General features: G+C 47.6%; 1 protein-coding gene across 4 annotated transcripts in view; it reads right to left on the bottom strand.

Moving 5' to 3' along the window:
- LOC135921823 (neprilysin-2-like) overlaps positions 1 to 13406 on the bottom strand; it is a 43358-nt gene that overhangs the window by 25836 nt on the left and 4116 nt on the right. Inside the window, exons 2-4 of one of the 4 annotated variants that reach the window (XM_065456165.2) lie at positions 8620 to 8801; positions 4713 to 4926; positions 652 to 847 (exon numbers count right to left, since the gene is read on the bottom strand). In XM_065456165.2, the coding sequence (XP_065312237.1) occupies positions 652 to 770 (119 nt within the window). In that variant the 5' untranslated portion in view covers positions 771 to 847; positions 4713 to 4926; positions 8620 to 8801. Of the gene's footprint in view, positions 1 to 651; positions 848 to 4712; positions 5002 to 8619; positions 8802 to 13406 lie in introns of those variants that run through there. The other 3 variants (XM_065456166.2, XM_065456167.1, XM_065456164.2) reach the window with 3 other exon arrangements.

Genomic DNA, 13406 nt, shown 5'->3' with positions numbered 1-13406 from the left:
AGCAAAAAAAGAAAGAACGGCACATTTTACCTGGAGAGCACGCTTACTAATCAAGACAAGCAGCGCCATCTTCCGTAGGACCCCTTCCACAAAGCTGAAAATTTGCAGAGTTGACTCAAGAGGGAATTAGCGAGAAAAAAGGGGGTTAACCGAGGGGCCAGATTTTTATTGGTCATATCATAAGAAGCCAACAAACGCTGACACCGCGGAGACGATAAGGGAAATTACCTGTGCTTAATAAATGAAATAAAGAAAGGATGAATTAATGGAAATTAAAGTGGCTGAAAGAACAACTTGCCGTGGGTGGAGGACGATCCCACAACCTTGCGAAGGTTGTGGGAATCTTGCCGAAGGTTGTGGGCTCTTGTCGAGGCAAAATCATATGTATACACATTAATGATCCTGTTGCTACGGCTGCCTTAAACCATCAGTTAAGGAAAATATGGCGCAGGTCACTGGCGTAATAGCTTTTGCGTGCTCACCGGTTAGACTCTGCGTCACAAATTCCCAAAAGCGCCGCCGCCAGCGTTGTTGCCACCATACACGTCATCGTCAGCGTGATATTCCGCAAAATGGTAACGCGTTCTCGGACAAGCTAAACCTCTGCTATTGCCCAGCCCGCGGCCGTCTACAGGGAAACACCGTGCTTACAACACTCCTGGAGTGGACACCGTTGCCGCCCTTGCCCCTGGCAAGGCCGTAGCGCCATGGCGGCGGCTCTCATTGCGACTACCACCCCTGGGCGAGGACTCTGCGCCGTTGTCGTGCATGCCGCGCTCCAGCGAGCCCCCAGCACGGCCTCTCGGTTCTTCAGCCCCTCGTGGGAGCGCCCACGTGATCACGTATCCTGCAATATTGATATAAAAATTGGCCGAGGATTACGATACTCCCTAATGCGAAATTTGAGCTGTAGCTTCATCATCATCATCATCATCATCATCATCATCATCATCATCAGCCTGATTACGCCCACTGCAGGGCAAAGGCCTCTCCCATACTTCTCCAACAACCCCGGTCATGTGCTAATTGTGGCCATGTTGCCCCTGCAAACTTCTTAATCTCATCCGTCCACCTAACTGTCTGCCGCCCTCTGCTACGCTTTCCTTCTTTTGGAATCCAGTCCGTAACCCTTAATGACCATCGGTTATCTTCCCTCCTCATTACATGTCCTGCCCATGCCCATTTCTTGTTCTTGATTTCAACTAAGATGTCATTAACTCGCGTTTGTTCCCTCACCCAATCTGCTCTTTTCTTATCCCTTAACGTTACACCTATCATTCTTCTTTCCATAGCTCGTTGCGTCGCTTTCAATTTGAGTAGAACCATTTTTGTAAGCCTCCAGGTTTCTGCCCCGTAGGTGAGTACTGCTAAGACACAGCTATCATATACTTTTCTCTTGAGGGATAATGGCAACCTGCTGTTCATGATCTGAGAATGCCTGCCAAACGCACCCCAACCCATTCTTATTCTTCTGATTATTTCAGTCTCATGATCCGGATCCGACGTCACTCACTGCCCTAAGTAGATGTTATTCCCTTACGACTTCCAGTGCCGCTTTATACGTGTTTTCATTTCGCGATATATTGGCTAGCGCGTACAACCTGTATAGTGCCGCACGTTGCTAACAGAGCGAAGTGTGGCGCGACTGCCTCTCTAATCGAGAGATCACGAGAGGCAGCGCGTGGGTGACACGTGGGTGCGACTCAAAGCGGCCGCCGCAGATAAAACTCTGTCCATGCAGCGTTTCGTTTCCATGTATGATGTCGGTGAGGACGTCGGCGAACAGACGACGCGCACCGCTGTGGCGCCATCTCGTAACCGTCGTCGCCGCAGAGCCCGTCTTGCGCGGCACTACGCTTTTCTTCTCACGCTTTCACCATACCTCCTCCTCCGCTTTCCTCCTCGCACTGTATTCGCTATCGCCGTCTTTCATCCACCGCTGGCTCAGCGTTCGCTCTTTCATCCGTCGCTGTGCTCGTTAATTCGCTCAGTTGCGCCGCAGACGCCGACCCTCGCCGCACGAACGAGAGCATAGGAGCTTCGCTCTAATGTCGTGAACTCTCGGATTGCAGCGCTGAACTCCGACCGCGTCGACTTGAAGGTTCATTCAGTAGCTTTCAAGGCCTCCTGGGGCGCTATAACATAAAACTATTCCAAACTGTTTAGTCCAATTCTGCAATCAGCCCACGACGATTCGTCAAAAACTTTTTTGGACGCCCCCCCCCCCCCTTCACCTGTCTGTCATGCGACGTCACAAAAACCGCGATAGCTCGCCATCTGATATGACGTGTACGTACTGATTATGCAGGATTTGACCGTAAAAAGAAAATAATAGTTATTCCTCATTCGACGTCCTTTCGCCATTAGCCCCCGGCTATTGGTCAAAAGTTTTCGGGCTGAACCCACTTCACCTGCCTGTCACGCGACGTAACAAAACGGCAAAATCTCACCGCGTCAAAGTGACGTCTACGCATTAAAGATACTTATTATGCCGAACAAAACTGAATTTCCTTCTGAATAGCCGCAGGCTGCCCCGTTCCGAAAGGAATAAAAGATGGCTACCGTCGACCGCTCAGGCGCTGGGTACTCGCACCTGCCGGAGAGCATTGGTTTATTTGCGTATAATAAACCTTTTTGCGTGGCCGTGTAACACTTTCGAACACTTTCGGCACGTTTACGACCTTATTCTGCCCACTCTTCTTTGCTGATAATCTGTTTTAGCGACATTCTTAAGCTTCCGTTGCATGCCGTCGCGATTTTCGATCAGTCACCGCAAGCTAAGTAAGGGAAAGGGGACCAATCGCAGACGCCGGCACCACCCTCTTCATCAGGTTATTGACTTTCAGTGCAGTGGCTCGCCCCTATCGAATCCCTGTCCACTTGACCTTGCTTCTTGCCTCTTGTCAGCCAATTAGATAAGACAAGCCACTCAGTGTAGGCAATGTTGTTTGTTTTTCAAACGAACGAAAGCGACCTCCTTTGAACGAAAAGTGCCTTTGATTGGTCTGTTCAGACAACCCTGCAGGTGACCACTTGGTACTTGCGTCGGCGGCTACGCAAATTTGACGTCAGAAGATTGGAATGAAAACATATTGGAATAGTTTTACGCTATAGAGCCCCTGGAACATTCACAAGAGCAGCATTATCAATCCCTTTCTGACATAGACGCTCAGGATGTACTGACCAGCTGAGCCAGCGAGAGTGGCTGTGAAGCAGGGGATGGGACGCATCCCCTTAGTTTTCAGCATTACTTTGTTCTAGACGGCAGTGATGCGATGTCTGTCGCTCATTTCAGCGAGAATTCTTCGCAAAATCTGTTTAAGAACTAGAAAAATAATGAAGAACTAATACATCCTGTTTACAACAGTAATGTTATATGTTATAACATTATGGTATGTTATAACATATAACATAACATAATGTTATATGTATGATTATGATTCTATGTTATATATATATAACATAGAATCGCAATATAAAAGAAAAATGACATCCCAGTTGTATAAAATGCACATAAAGAGACATCCAATGAACAAAAAGGGATCATTATACACACCTATGTAGGTTATAGAGGACGAAATCGACGCATTTTTACACCTCTCTAAGGTATACCACTAATTGTAAGACATTTGCAAAGCGTTCGCTCAGATAGTAATAGTTTCGCATAAGGTGTAAACTTATATATGAAATTTCTAAATTTCAGATCCTGTAAAAGATGCAGTTTTACAAAAAACTGCGACATATGTCTTGCTCAAAGAGTTAGGGTTTCGTAAATTTCTTGCTTCATATTCTAAAAGTTACCGATTTTCCACAACTTGCGTAACGTTCACAGGGGCCTACCTGAAACTCCGGCTTCCTGGAGCCGGTGAATAATAATCTTTCTCTCTAAAATGCAAGGCATTTAATTCAAATCGATTCAGAGGTGGTTCAACGAATGCATTTATTCTTATGTGGTTTTACGTGCACTTGAAAAGGGGACATCGGAGTTCACCGCGAGTTGAAGCCTCCATCTTAAACGAGCAAAGCGGTCACTTGGACTAGTTGGTGAGGGTGTACAGAGTGACGGTAACAATCAGAACAAAAAGAAAGAAAAGAAAGGAAAAACGGACACGGGAAAGGAGGAACCTTAAGCTGACGCAAACAACAAGGGACGCGGTACCGCCAGCGCACTGTCTCTGGCAAAGCTGTGACTGGTGTTGCACAAGTCGCGGGGCGCGGAGTGCCGAACTTAGCGTCACAAGTCGGTGACTGGACGTAATTATATATTTATTCAATCGTGCTTTTGACTAGGTGTAAGAACGTGTCATTATTTCGGATTATTGGCGGCGCCTCCATGACACCAAAGCAAGAACCCGGACTGGTCCGTGGGTTAGGGCTCGCCGAGGCCTGTGCGTGCCAGGGGTGTGTAAGATCAGTTGTCGCGGACAGCCAATTTTGTTTGCAGACACCTCCTGGCATGCTTCGGCCTCCACGGTCCCAACCCACGGATCGCCCTGCTTCCAGTTTTGATCCCCCCGCTACCCCTTGGGTGCCCTGGAGATCCTGCGCCGCCTGCTTTATTACAACTGCAGGTGCTCTCCTGAGGCCTCCGTTTGCCAGTTACATGCGCTTTCCTGGAGCAGTGCCTTGTAAAAAATCCAATCTATCGTCGCGACGAGAAAGGCGACCCGCGACTTATACAACACCGGTCGGTACCTTGCCCTGTCTCTCACCTTCTTCGTGGCTCTTCTCGGTGGCGCGGTAGGCGAAGCCGGACGGCCTCACGAGCCGCGTGGTGGCGAAGTCGTAGTGGAAAAAGATGATGAACACGGCCACCAAGGTGGCCACGAATCCCACCAGAATGAGGTAGTCGTTGTCGCGGCCCTGGTACAGGCCCCGGGGGCTGACCGCGAGGCGCCGGTCGGCCAGCCGACGGACGATCGAATCCTGCGGCGACACCGGGCTGTACATTGCTGCTCGGTGAGACCTGATGATGATGATGATGTCCTTGATGAGTTTGGCGCATACCCACTCAAGGGGATTGTCCCTCTCCGCTGCGAGGCTTCTTCCTCGAAGCTGCGACACACCGGGAGGAGCGTGGCACCGTTATGATGATGATGATGACGATGATGATAATGATGATGAGCCTTAGACACGGCAACATAACATGCACCCACTACGAAGGATGGGCTAGGAATCGGCTGGTTGTAGGAAACGCGCAGACAAAAATCAGAGTACCTAATGAAACGAACAGCTAGAAAAAAGGTAGAGCTGGGAACAAAAGAGTAGCCTGTAAATATTGAGATCATGCGAATGAACAAGTACGTGAAAAAGTAATCTAAACAAGAGTTATTGAACCGTTCAGACGGAAGAGAACTTGGAAGAGACATGAGAATTACAATCAGAGATAGCAAAGAAAGTTTAGGAATTAGCCGAAAAGGCGTTATTTACAACGAGTTGAATTATGTAGCCCCCTTGGCATTAACATGGCAAAAGTATGATGATGGTCATGATGATAATGATGCTCAACAATGGCACGTATCTGTTTCGGAGGAGAGGCAATGAATATGGCAGGAGGAGGAAATATTAGGCAAACAAATACGCTTTAACAGAGAAAATGTTAAAGTAAAGAAAGAAAAATAAAAGAGAAAGAAATATTATTTATAAAAAAACTCGAGCGTTACTCGTGTGCGCATGCACACGAGTAACGCTCGAGTTTCCGGAATTTCCGAATACACGGAATACTCGGAATTTCCGAATACACAGCAAGCATGAACAATGCTTTCGGCGGTCCTCCATATGTGCGATATGCAGTACGATAAAACCTCGTTATAACAAAGTTGAAGGGAATTTCCGAATGGCTGTGCCATATCCACTACATCGAAATATACACCACTTTTCAGCCAGTTTCACTTAGAATACTCCAGACAGGCTCATTCACCTCGTGGGGCTTTCTCAGCCGTATCTTCCCAGACATCGATTCAAGCTGCCCGGACTATAATGAGATCTATTGTTCCTTAGCGCACATGCTCTGGCAATGCCCACGTTACCTCACGGCCCACTGTACAGCGAAGCCGACTGGGACGAGGCACTCCGGAGCCCATCGTTCCAGACACAAGTACAGGCAATCCAGAGGGCCCGAGAAAGGGCGGAACATCACGGTATTCCTCCCCCGACGTGGAGGCGACCAGCGGCTTCCGCGGGTCCCCGATAGGGGCCTCGCGGAAGCTCGTCAGGGTCCAATAAACTTCACTGTCTGTCTGTCTGCATGTATCGCACTACGAATATCTATGACGATTTCAAGGGAATTGTCACTGAATTCGTTATACTGATTCTTTCGTTATAACCCGTTTCGATATATAACGAGGTTTTACTGCAATATTCACTAGTGCCCTTACGTGGTGATGGTTTCATTTTCGTCACTGTAACCGTTATTGAGTGAGTGAGTGAGAAAACGTTATTTCGAATCAGAACGATTCGCGCCCGCCGAGGTTACGGCCAAGAGTTCTTGCCTCTTGGCGGCTTCCTTGACCTGCTTGACTGCTCAGAGTTGGTCTTCCAGGTTCGAGCTGAGCAGCGCGGCCTGCCATCGCGTGCAGAGGCTGTCTTGAGACTGTCACTAGTTTTATGATGAGGTGATATGTTAGTTGCATTTGCAATTTTTTTACGGGAACCGATGATACAAAAAAAGTTTGATGGCTTATAACCACGCATCCGTCGTTTTAGGAGTGTTTCATCAAGGCAGTACTAGTGTGAGTCAAATGGCCGGAAGGAAAGGATAAACATTTCTCGCGTACACTAACTCAGATGCACAGATGAACTGGTCATATAGCCCAGTCATGAATTAGCGATAGAAAAATAACGCAAAAATATTCAACACTGCAATAAAAAGAAAGTTGATAATACAGAGAGGACACTGTAGTCAGGATTATGAATTGAAGTACTTCTGGGAATGCTCAAATTTGATGCGAACGGTCTCATTGCTTTCCTTACTGGCACTGTTCCTGTACTACATGAGAGGCAGATAATGTTTACTACAAGCCTTTATTGCCCGGAGTAAGCGTTGAGTAGAGGGTTAAGACGACGTAGACATGAATTATGGCGGTTTGCCTACGGAACCAGATTTTCCGTCAATCCCCTTTAGTGGGGTACTTGCGACACAATTGAAGTCGTCGCCATTACCAGGAGGTATAGTGATTGTGATTGATGGAATGTGACGCGAGACGTCCCGTGGTCTGCGAGTATTTTCTAGTACAAAGAAAAGCAAGACATAAGCAACGCAAAAGCTCTAGTAGAGTTCAGAGCAGCTGCAGTGTGCTAGCAGCACAGACAGACACTTTGCTTGCAAAGGTTTCACATGCATGTGCGGGCAAGCTATGCACTGCAAAAGCCTACTTTTGGAACTGTGTCATCCAACTGCGGTGGATGGTGCTTGGTGGACACGTCAGTTCCACGATAAAAAAAAGGACGGAAAGGAATTCTTACTGAATTTCAGTGTATTTCAGTGCGGAACGCGATAGCATTCAAAGATCCCCGACTTCTTCTGCCTCGCGCAACTGCAGCTTACGTAACCGCAATGCTTTCCTGGAAACGCTGGCGGCGAACGCTATGCACGAGGGCGAGCTTTCTGGTTCTTTTTTTCTTTCCCCCTCCATCCCGCGGCGGGCGCCACCGCTGCCGCGGAGGCGCGAAGGCGACCGCCATCTGGATGATGTTGCAAGGAGCCGAGCGGCGTGCGCCGCTGCTACTAAGACATATCTCAAACGGCAGCTGGATAAAGAGTTTGTGTTTGAGTTTCCGCCTAAGAGAATTAGTTTGTCTCGTATATTCAAAATAAAATTCTACCCTGTCATGTCTGTAGGTTGTGTGTAAGCCGTACCTTACGAATTTTCTGAGGCATATTAATTTGAGAAATTCAAATAGTGCAATAACACCTCTGTGCCACGCGGAGGGCTTGCGGGGCTTGGGTTGGCTTCTCTGTAACGGACAACGCCACCGACGCCGACGCCGACACTAGATATACTGCGACGTGGGGCACTTAAAGCTCTCGCGTTAAAAGTATAAATAGGCAAGAAGTACAGACCGCGCTGTTGACTACACCCCATCTTTAACGGCCCGCAAACTAAGAATAGCACTACATTTTAAAAGCGTCTGACGCAGATGTTAATTTGCGAAAATCCCCTTTCGGTTCAATTACAGCACGTACGTGCCACATCGACCGAGTCATGGCCACAGAGCAAGCGTGGCATTGCAGTGGATGGAGTCGCTGGTATCGACTAATCGGGGGCGAGAATAATAGATTGAACGTGCGCCTACGTGATGTGCACATGAGGGGTCGATTGGACTGAGCGTTTTGTTTTTTATGACTGTTGTTTTCTTTTAAACCATTTTATGGAGCCAAAGAACTACCAGGAACTGAGGTTCTCTTGTGTAGCCCTTTGGCGAAGGTTGTCAGGGCTAAATGAGTACTGGAGCGGAGCTTTCCAGATCAAGCCCAAGAGGCTGTCCAGTAGTTATTTCCATTTTGATTTAATTTATTCACCCTAAAGGTCCAGAGCCTGGGCATTACGTAATGGGGGGGTATCAACGCAGGATATTTGTTTTACCACAACTTGCACGAACAAAAATAAAAAGCCTCACCCTTAAACGCGTATTCCAAACGTGAGATCCAGCACAGGGCGCGCACTAGGACAGCACACATGCATCCACCAGCCATCTCGGCTCCCCACACTTTGCTCCCGCCGAAGGTTACCTCCAAGATAGGAGGCGGCGTCGCCGGCTGTGCTAGAGGAGGAGACGCACGCTCGCCTCACCCCCGTTTCCTGCACGCGCGATTCTCAGATTACGTTTTGCATCCATCTTAATTACAAACTTAGCCTTAATAAATTAATTAACTTCTCAAACGTTATAACTAGATGAAAAAGTCAATGAGAAAACTGTAGAGCAACATGAGAAACTCCCGATACAGCTTTCTGTTGCTCAATACGTGCTATACATAAAAGTGTTTTTCCAAGTGAATACACACAATCTTGCTCCGAATACCCGCAAGATTGCCGTGTGACTGGCCGCTCGAGGCACTTTGCGGGTACTAACGCGACAGCGTTAAGGGCCCCGAGTCGCAGAAAATCCGGTGTCGGCATCGGCGTCTGGCGCTTCCGTGAGCGAAAATTCCCGTACGTATTTAGGCTTATGTATATGCCACGCCTTGCTATAAGGCATGCGGTGTATGATTGTTATATTGCCAGACCATTCTATCTACAAAGTTGTTCGTAGCTTTTCTTTGATTTGATCAAGTTATTTCTCAGAATTTTGACAATGACAGCCCACAAAAAAATGCCATAAAACATAACACCGATAGCGCATGCCCTTTCAGTTAGATCTTCTCAACCTGACATATTAGAATTGCGAAAGAGTAACACGAAACTGAAAAGGATGTAATTATTTTGGTGCTGCTAAGCACGACCTCCGGCATCGGCCCACGCAAGAGGCTACGTTTCTACCAGCTAGATCGCCTTCGTGCATAGCGTTCACCGTCAGCATCTCCCGGTAAGCTTCGCAGCTACATAAGCTGCAGCTGCTGGGAAGCGAGAGAAGGAGTCACAAATCTTCAAGTGCTGCCGGTGTTCCACTCTTAAAGGCCGAAATCAAGCGTCCTCCAAGTTTTTTCTTCTTCATAACAATCGAACCATGGAGAGCGAAGCAGTAAACTGCAACTAGCACGATTACCCATTGCGACGTAGGTTGAAACTGTCGACGGGGAGACATTCACATGGTATTTACCTAATTATTAGCTTAAGGCGCCCCGACGCCATGCGAATTCGCTGCTCTCCAGGAGTCCTCACAATACGTAACCTTCCTATAGCTCTGTCACAACGCAAATCAGTTGCTAGGGGCTTTTTCTTTTACGTGCGAAAGTGTAGTTACGTCACTGCCTGCTTCGTATGCTATAATCAAGCTGCCGTCGCCATGGCAGCTTGCACAAACAGTAACCTTTATCGGGAAAAGTATGTTGGAAGCGCTACGTGCTTCGCATTGCATGTGAGCGGAGAAGCGCCTTATCATCAACTATCTGGTTCGGATGCTTGTTCAGAGCCTGTTCTTTATTGAAACGTATGCTGTCCTTTATGTTGCATGTGTGATTTCAAAGAATGCATGTACTGTTCGCTTCAATTTGCTGAGTGATTGTAGTCTCTGCCTTACGGGCGCATGAACCAATGCATTTGGGAGCATCAGCCATTGAAGACGATACTTTTTTGTGGATGTTACGCCACGATGAAATACCGGGATCCTAGCCATAGACAGATTCGCTGTAAAATAACGTTCACAGCAATTCACACTGCCATCCAAACTACGCCCCCGTTACTTGATGTAAAATACTAATGCTTTTTTACGCAGTCGCTGCTTCCCCCTTTTGTATTGGTTGGAGTGCACGAAACGGACCGCGACGTAGTGAACCAAGCCCAAAATGTGAAGACCCCAACGTCACTCCAGACCGGCGAACTAGCCCCTGGCTACAAGTATTGCCCCTGGAGCTCGTACCCCTACCCAGCACCTCCAACCGTAGTCGCGTTGTCGCGACCGTGAAGAATGAGACACTGCCAGACGCCAAACGTAAGGAATCACCTTTTATTGAGATGACAGTTATATGGACACGCCGGGCGAGTTTACACCGTCGTCGTCGGCGTGGCCGTGATGTCCCGTATAAAACTCCAAGTGCGCTAATACCGTGGCCCCGTGCCGTGTGCAGTAAGAGCGAGTAAAAGCGTGCGAGTGTGAGTGGAGGATGGTGGCTTGATCTCGCTCGCGCAAGGGAGCAAGGCAGAGAGGAAGCATGCCGTCTTTCAACACGCGTGAGGTGCCGGGGTGGGGGAGGGGCGTTCCACTCCGGTGACGGCTGCGTATGACACGGCTCTGCGCGGCCATGCGAGCCGAATCTTGAAAGCGATCTGCCACGAGTCGAGCCAGCCGCGCGGGCTCCATCTTGAAAGCGTTAATTAGCTACATGCTTTCACTCTGCGTATGCATCGTGCATAACCTGCCCTTTGTTTTCGTGAAATAGAAATGCGTTTCCTCGTAGGAGTCTGTTACCACGTCACGTGACCACTCAGTCGCCATGGCGTGGCACTGCTAGCTGAGCTCGAGGTCACCGGTTCGAACCCTATCGTGTGGCTGCATTCCAATGGGTTCCAAATGCAAAAAAAAAAATTGCTTGGATGCAAGTAGACGTTAAAGAACCCCGGATGGACAAGAGTAGTCCGTATGATCCCACTACGGGGTGTATTATGCCTGATCGACGTTTTGGTACGTTAAATCGCAGAATTCAATTAAACCGGGTGCCTTACAATTAGAACTAAACGGTGTATAACAGAGTGGTGCCGAAACACAACCATAGCGCGTCCAGGCTACACGGCAAAACAAATCAGTGACGCTGGAATAAGCGCTCATTTACGAACAAAGCGTAGGGTGACATATATTGAAGAATGATCTGGAGAGAGTTTCTAGAGTCCGAACAGTGGCTGAATAATGGCCAAGTCTTGCCGATACCTGAAGGTGCCGCCACTGCACAAGCTTCGATTCGATAAAACGAGCACTTCGAAACAAGAACGGCAAAACATTGTTTATTGAAATAGACAGCACGCGTAAGAAGTACGCGCGTAGGAAAAAAAAATTGCCCTATTTCGCCCACCTTTTTGCATCAGCAACAGACAACGAAACAATGCGATCACGCCGGAACCCTTGTGGCGTCGTGGTGGCATGCTCTCGACTCACTCAATTATGCTCGTGAATGCCATTGCATTTATTAAAGGACGTACAATGCTCGTAGTTATTCTTCAGCGCTCGTGTCTTTTTCCAACGGCCTCCTGCAAGCGTTATGGATGCATTTACCCCACTTTTTGGCGATCCAGCGACAAAACTCTTCTCTGCATTGGTCGGCTTCTCTGCTAGGCAAATTGGCGTCGGCGAAGACGGAGGTCAGGAAATACTGATCTGGACAAGCGAATTACGTGTGTTGGGCATGGAAAAACAAACAACACGACTTTTATCCTGAAGACATGCTATCTCAAGGTATTACTTTTTTTTATTTTGTGTCGGTTTCCTTTTGAATTTCTCGTACTGCTTTTATTGTTGTAACTCGTTTTTAATCATATGATTATGCATGAAATCAGTGTACTTATTTCGTCTTTCGTCTGCTTATTAATTTTGCACCTATGCATTCTAAGCTTCGCTTGATTTCTCGATTTACAATTCATCTTAAGGGTTGCTGCCTGCAGTTTTTACTTTGGAACACCTTCCTCTATACAACTATTTTTGTACTAATGTACTTATCAATAAAATTGAATTGAATTGATTCAAACACATTCGAAAAACGAGAGCACTTTTACACGGACACGCGCGAATGCATACACGATTTCTTTTTACCCAAGGTAAAATAAACTTTTCTTTTTTAGTGGCACGAGCATCGAGCGACGCTTTTGTTTCTTGCTTAGCACTTCCGGTTCCCCTCCTGAGAAGACCGGGGACGAACTTGAAACTTAATCAGAAAGAAATAGAAACAAATAGTGTAGTGCAAGATTCATGGCTTTCATTATAGATATGATATCAGATCATAAGTTTAGTTACAAGTAAAACATAATTAAATAATGGGGTTTTACGGGCCAAAACCACGATTCGATTATGAGGCACTGCGTAGGGGGGGGGGATTCCGAAAATTTGGACCATCTGGGGTTCTTTAACTACAAGGGTGTTATCGCATTTCGCCCTCATCGAAATGCGGCCGCCGTGAGTTACAAGTTGAGTCACTGAAGTGTCTGGAATCATTGGGAATAATTAGAAATCACTGATTGCCACTCACGAAAGCACAGAATCACATGTATTTTAGAGACCCGCCGCGTGAGCATGACTTTGGCGAAATTCCTGGAAACTAGAAAGTAGAAAGCGAAAGCAATGACTCACTGTTGACGCCACTCGCAAGAAAGTGGCATGTTATTTGCACGGGTAATTAGTCGAAAATAGTTGCTTGGCAAAGAGTGAACACCCGCCTAGCAGAGCGGCCGTGACGTCACTCCCTTGTGGCGAAGAGATTTTCTCTGTGGACTGTACTGCGGGCAATTGCACAAAATATTGCCAATCGATTATTCATGGCCGCAGTGGTCACAGGTTGCGGTGTCGGCCATCCCGATGCGGAACGCATAGGCTTTGGTGAAAGCAACGCTCAACCACAGTCGATGCAAAAGCGCAGCGTCTCCATGGCGAAGCTTTTATGGGACTCGAAGGATTAATTTGGGATCAAGGGAAGTTGAAGTTATGGGGTTTTACGTGCCAAAACAACTTTCTGATTATGAGGCACGCCGTAGTGGAGGACTCCGGAAATTTCGACCACCTGGGGCTTTTTAACGTGCACCTAAATCTAAGTACACGGGTGTTTT

The sequence above is a fragment of the Dermacentor albipictus genome, chromosome 9 (assembly GCF_038994185.2).
Source record: "Dermacentor albipictus isolate Rhodes 1998 colony chromosome 9, USDA_Dalb.pri_finalv2, whole genome shotgun sequence".
Classification (NCBI taxonomy): Eukaryota; Metazoa; Arthropoda; class Arachnida; order Ixodida; family Ixodidae; genus Dermacentor; species Dermacentor albipictus.
Note: the sequence above shows the minus strand (reverse complement) of the source record. Positions and strands in the feature narration are given on the sequence as shown.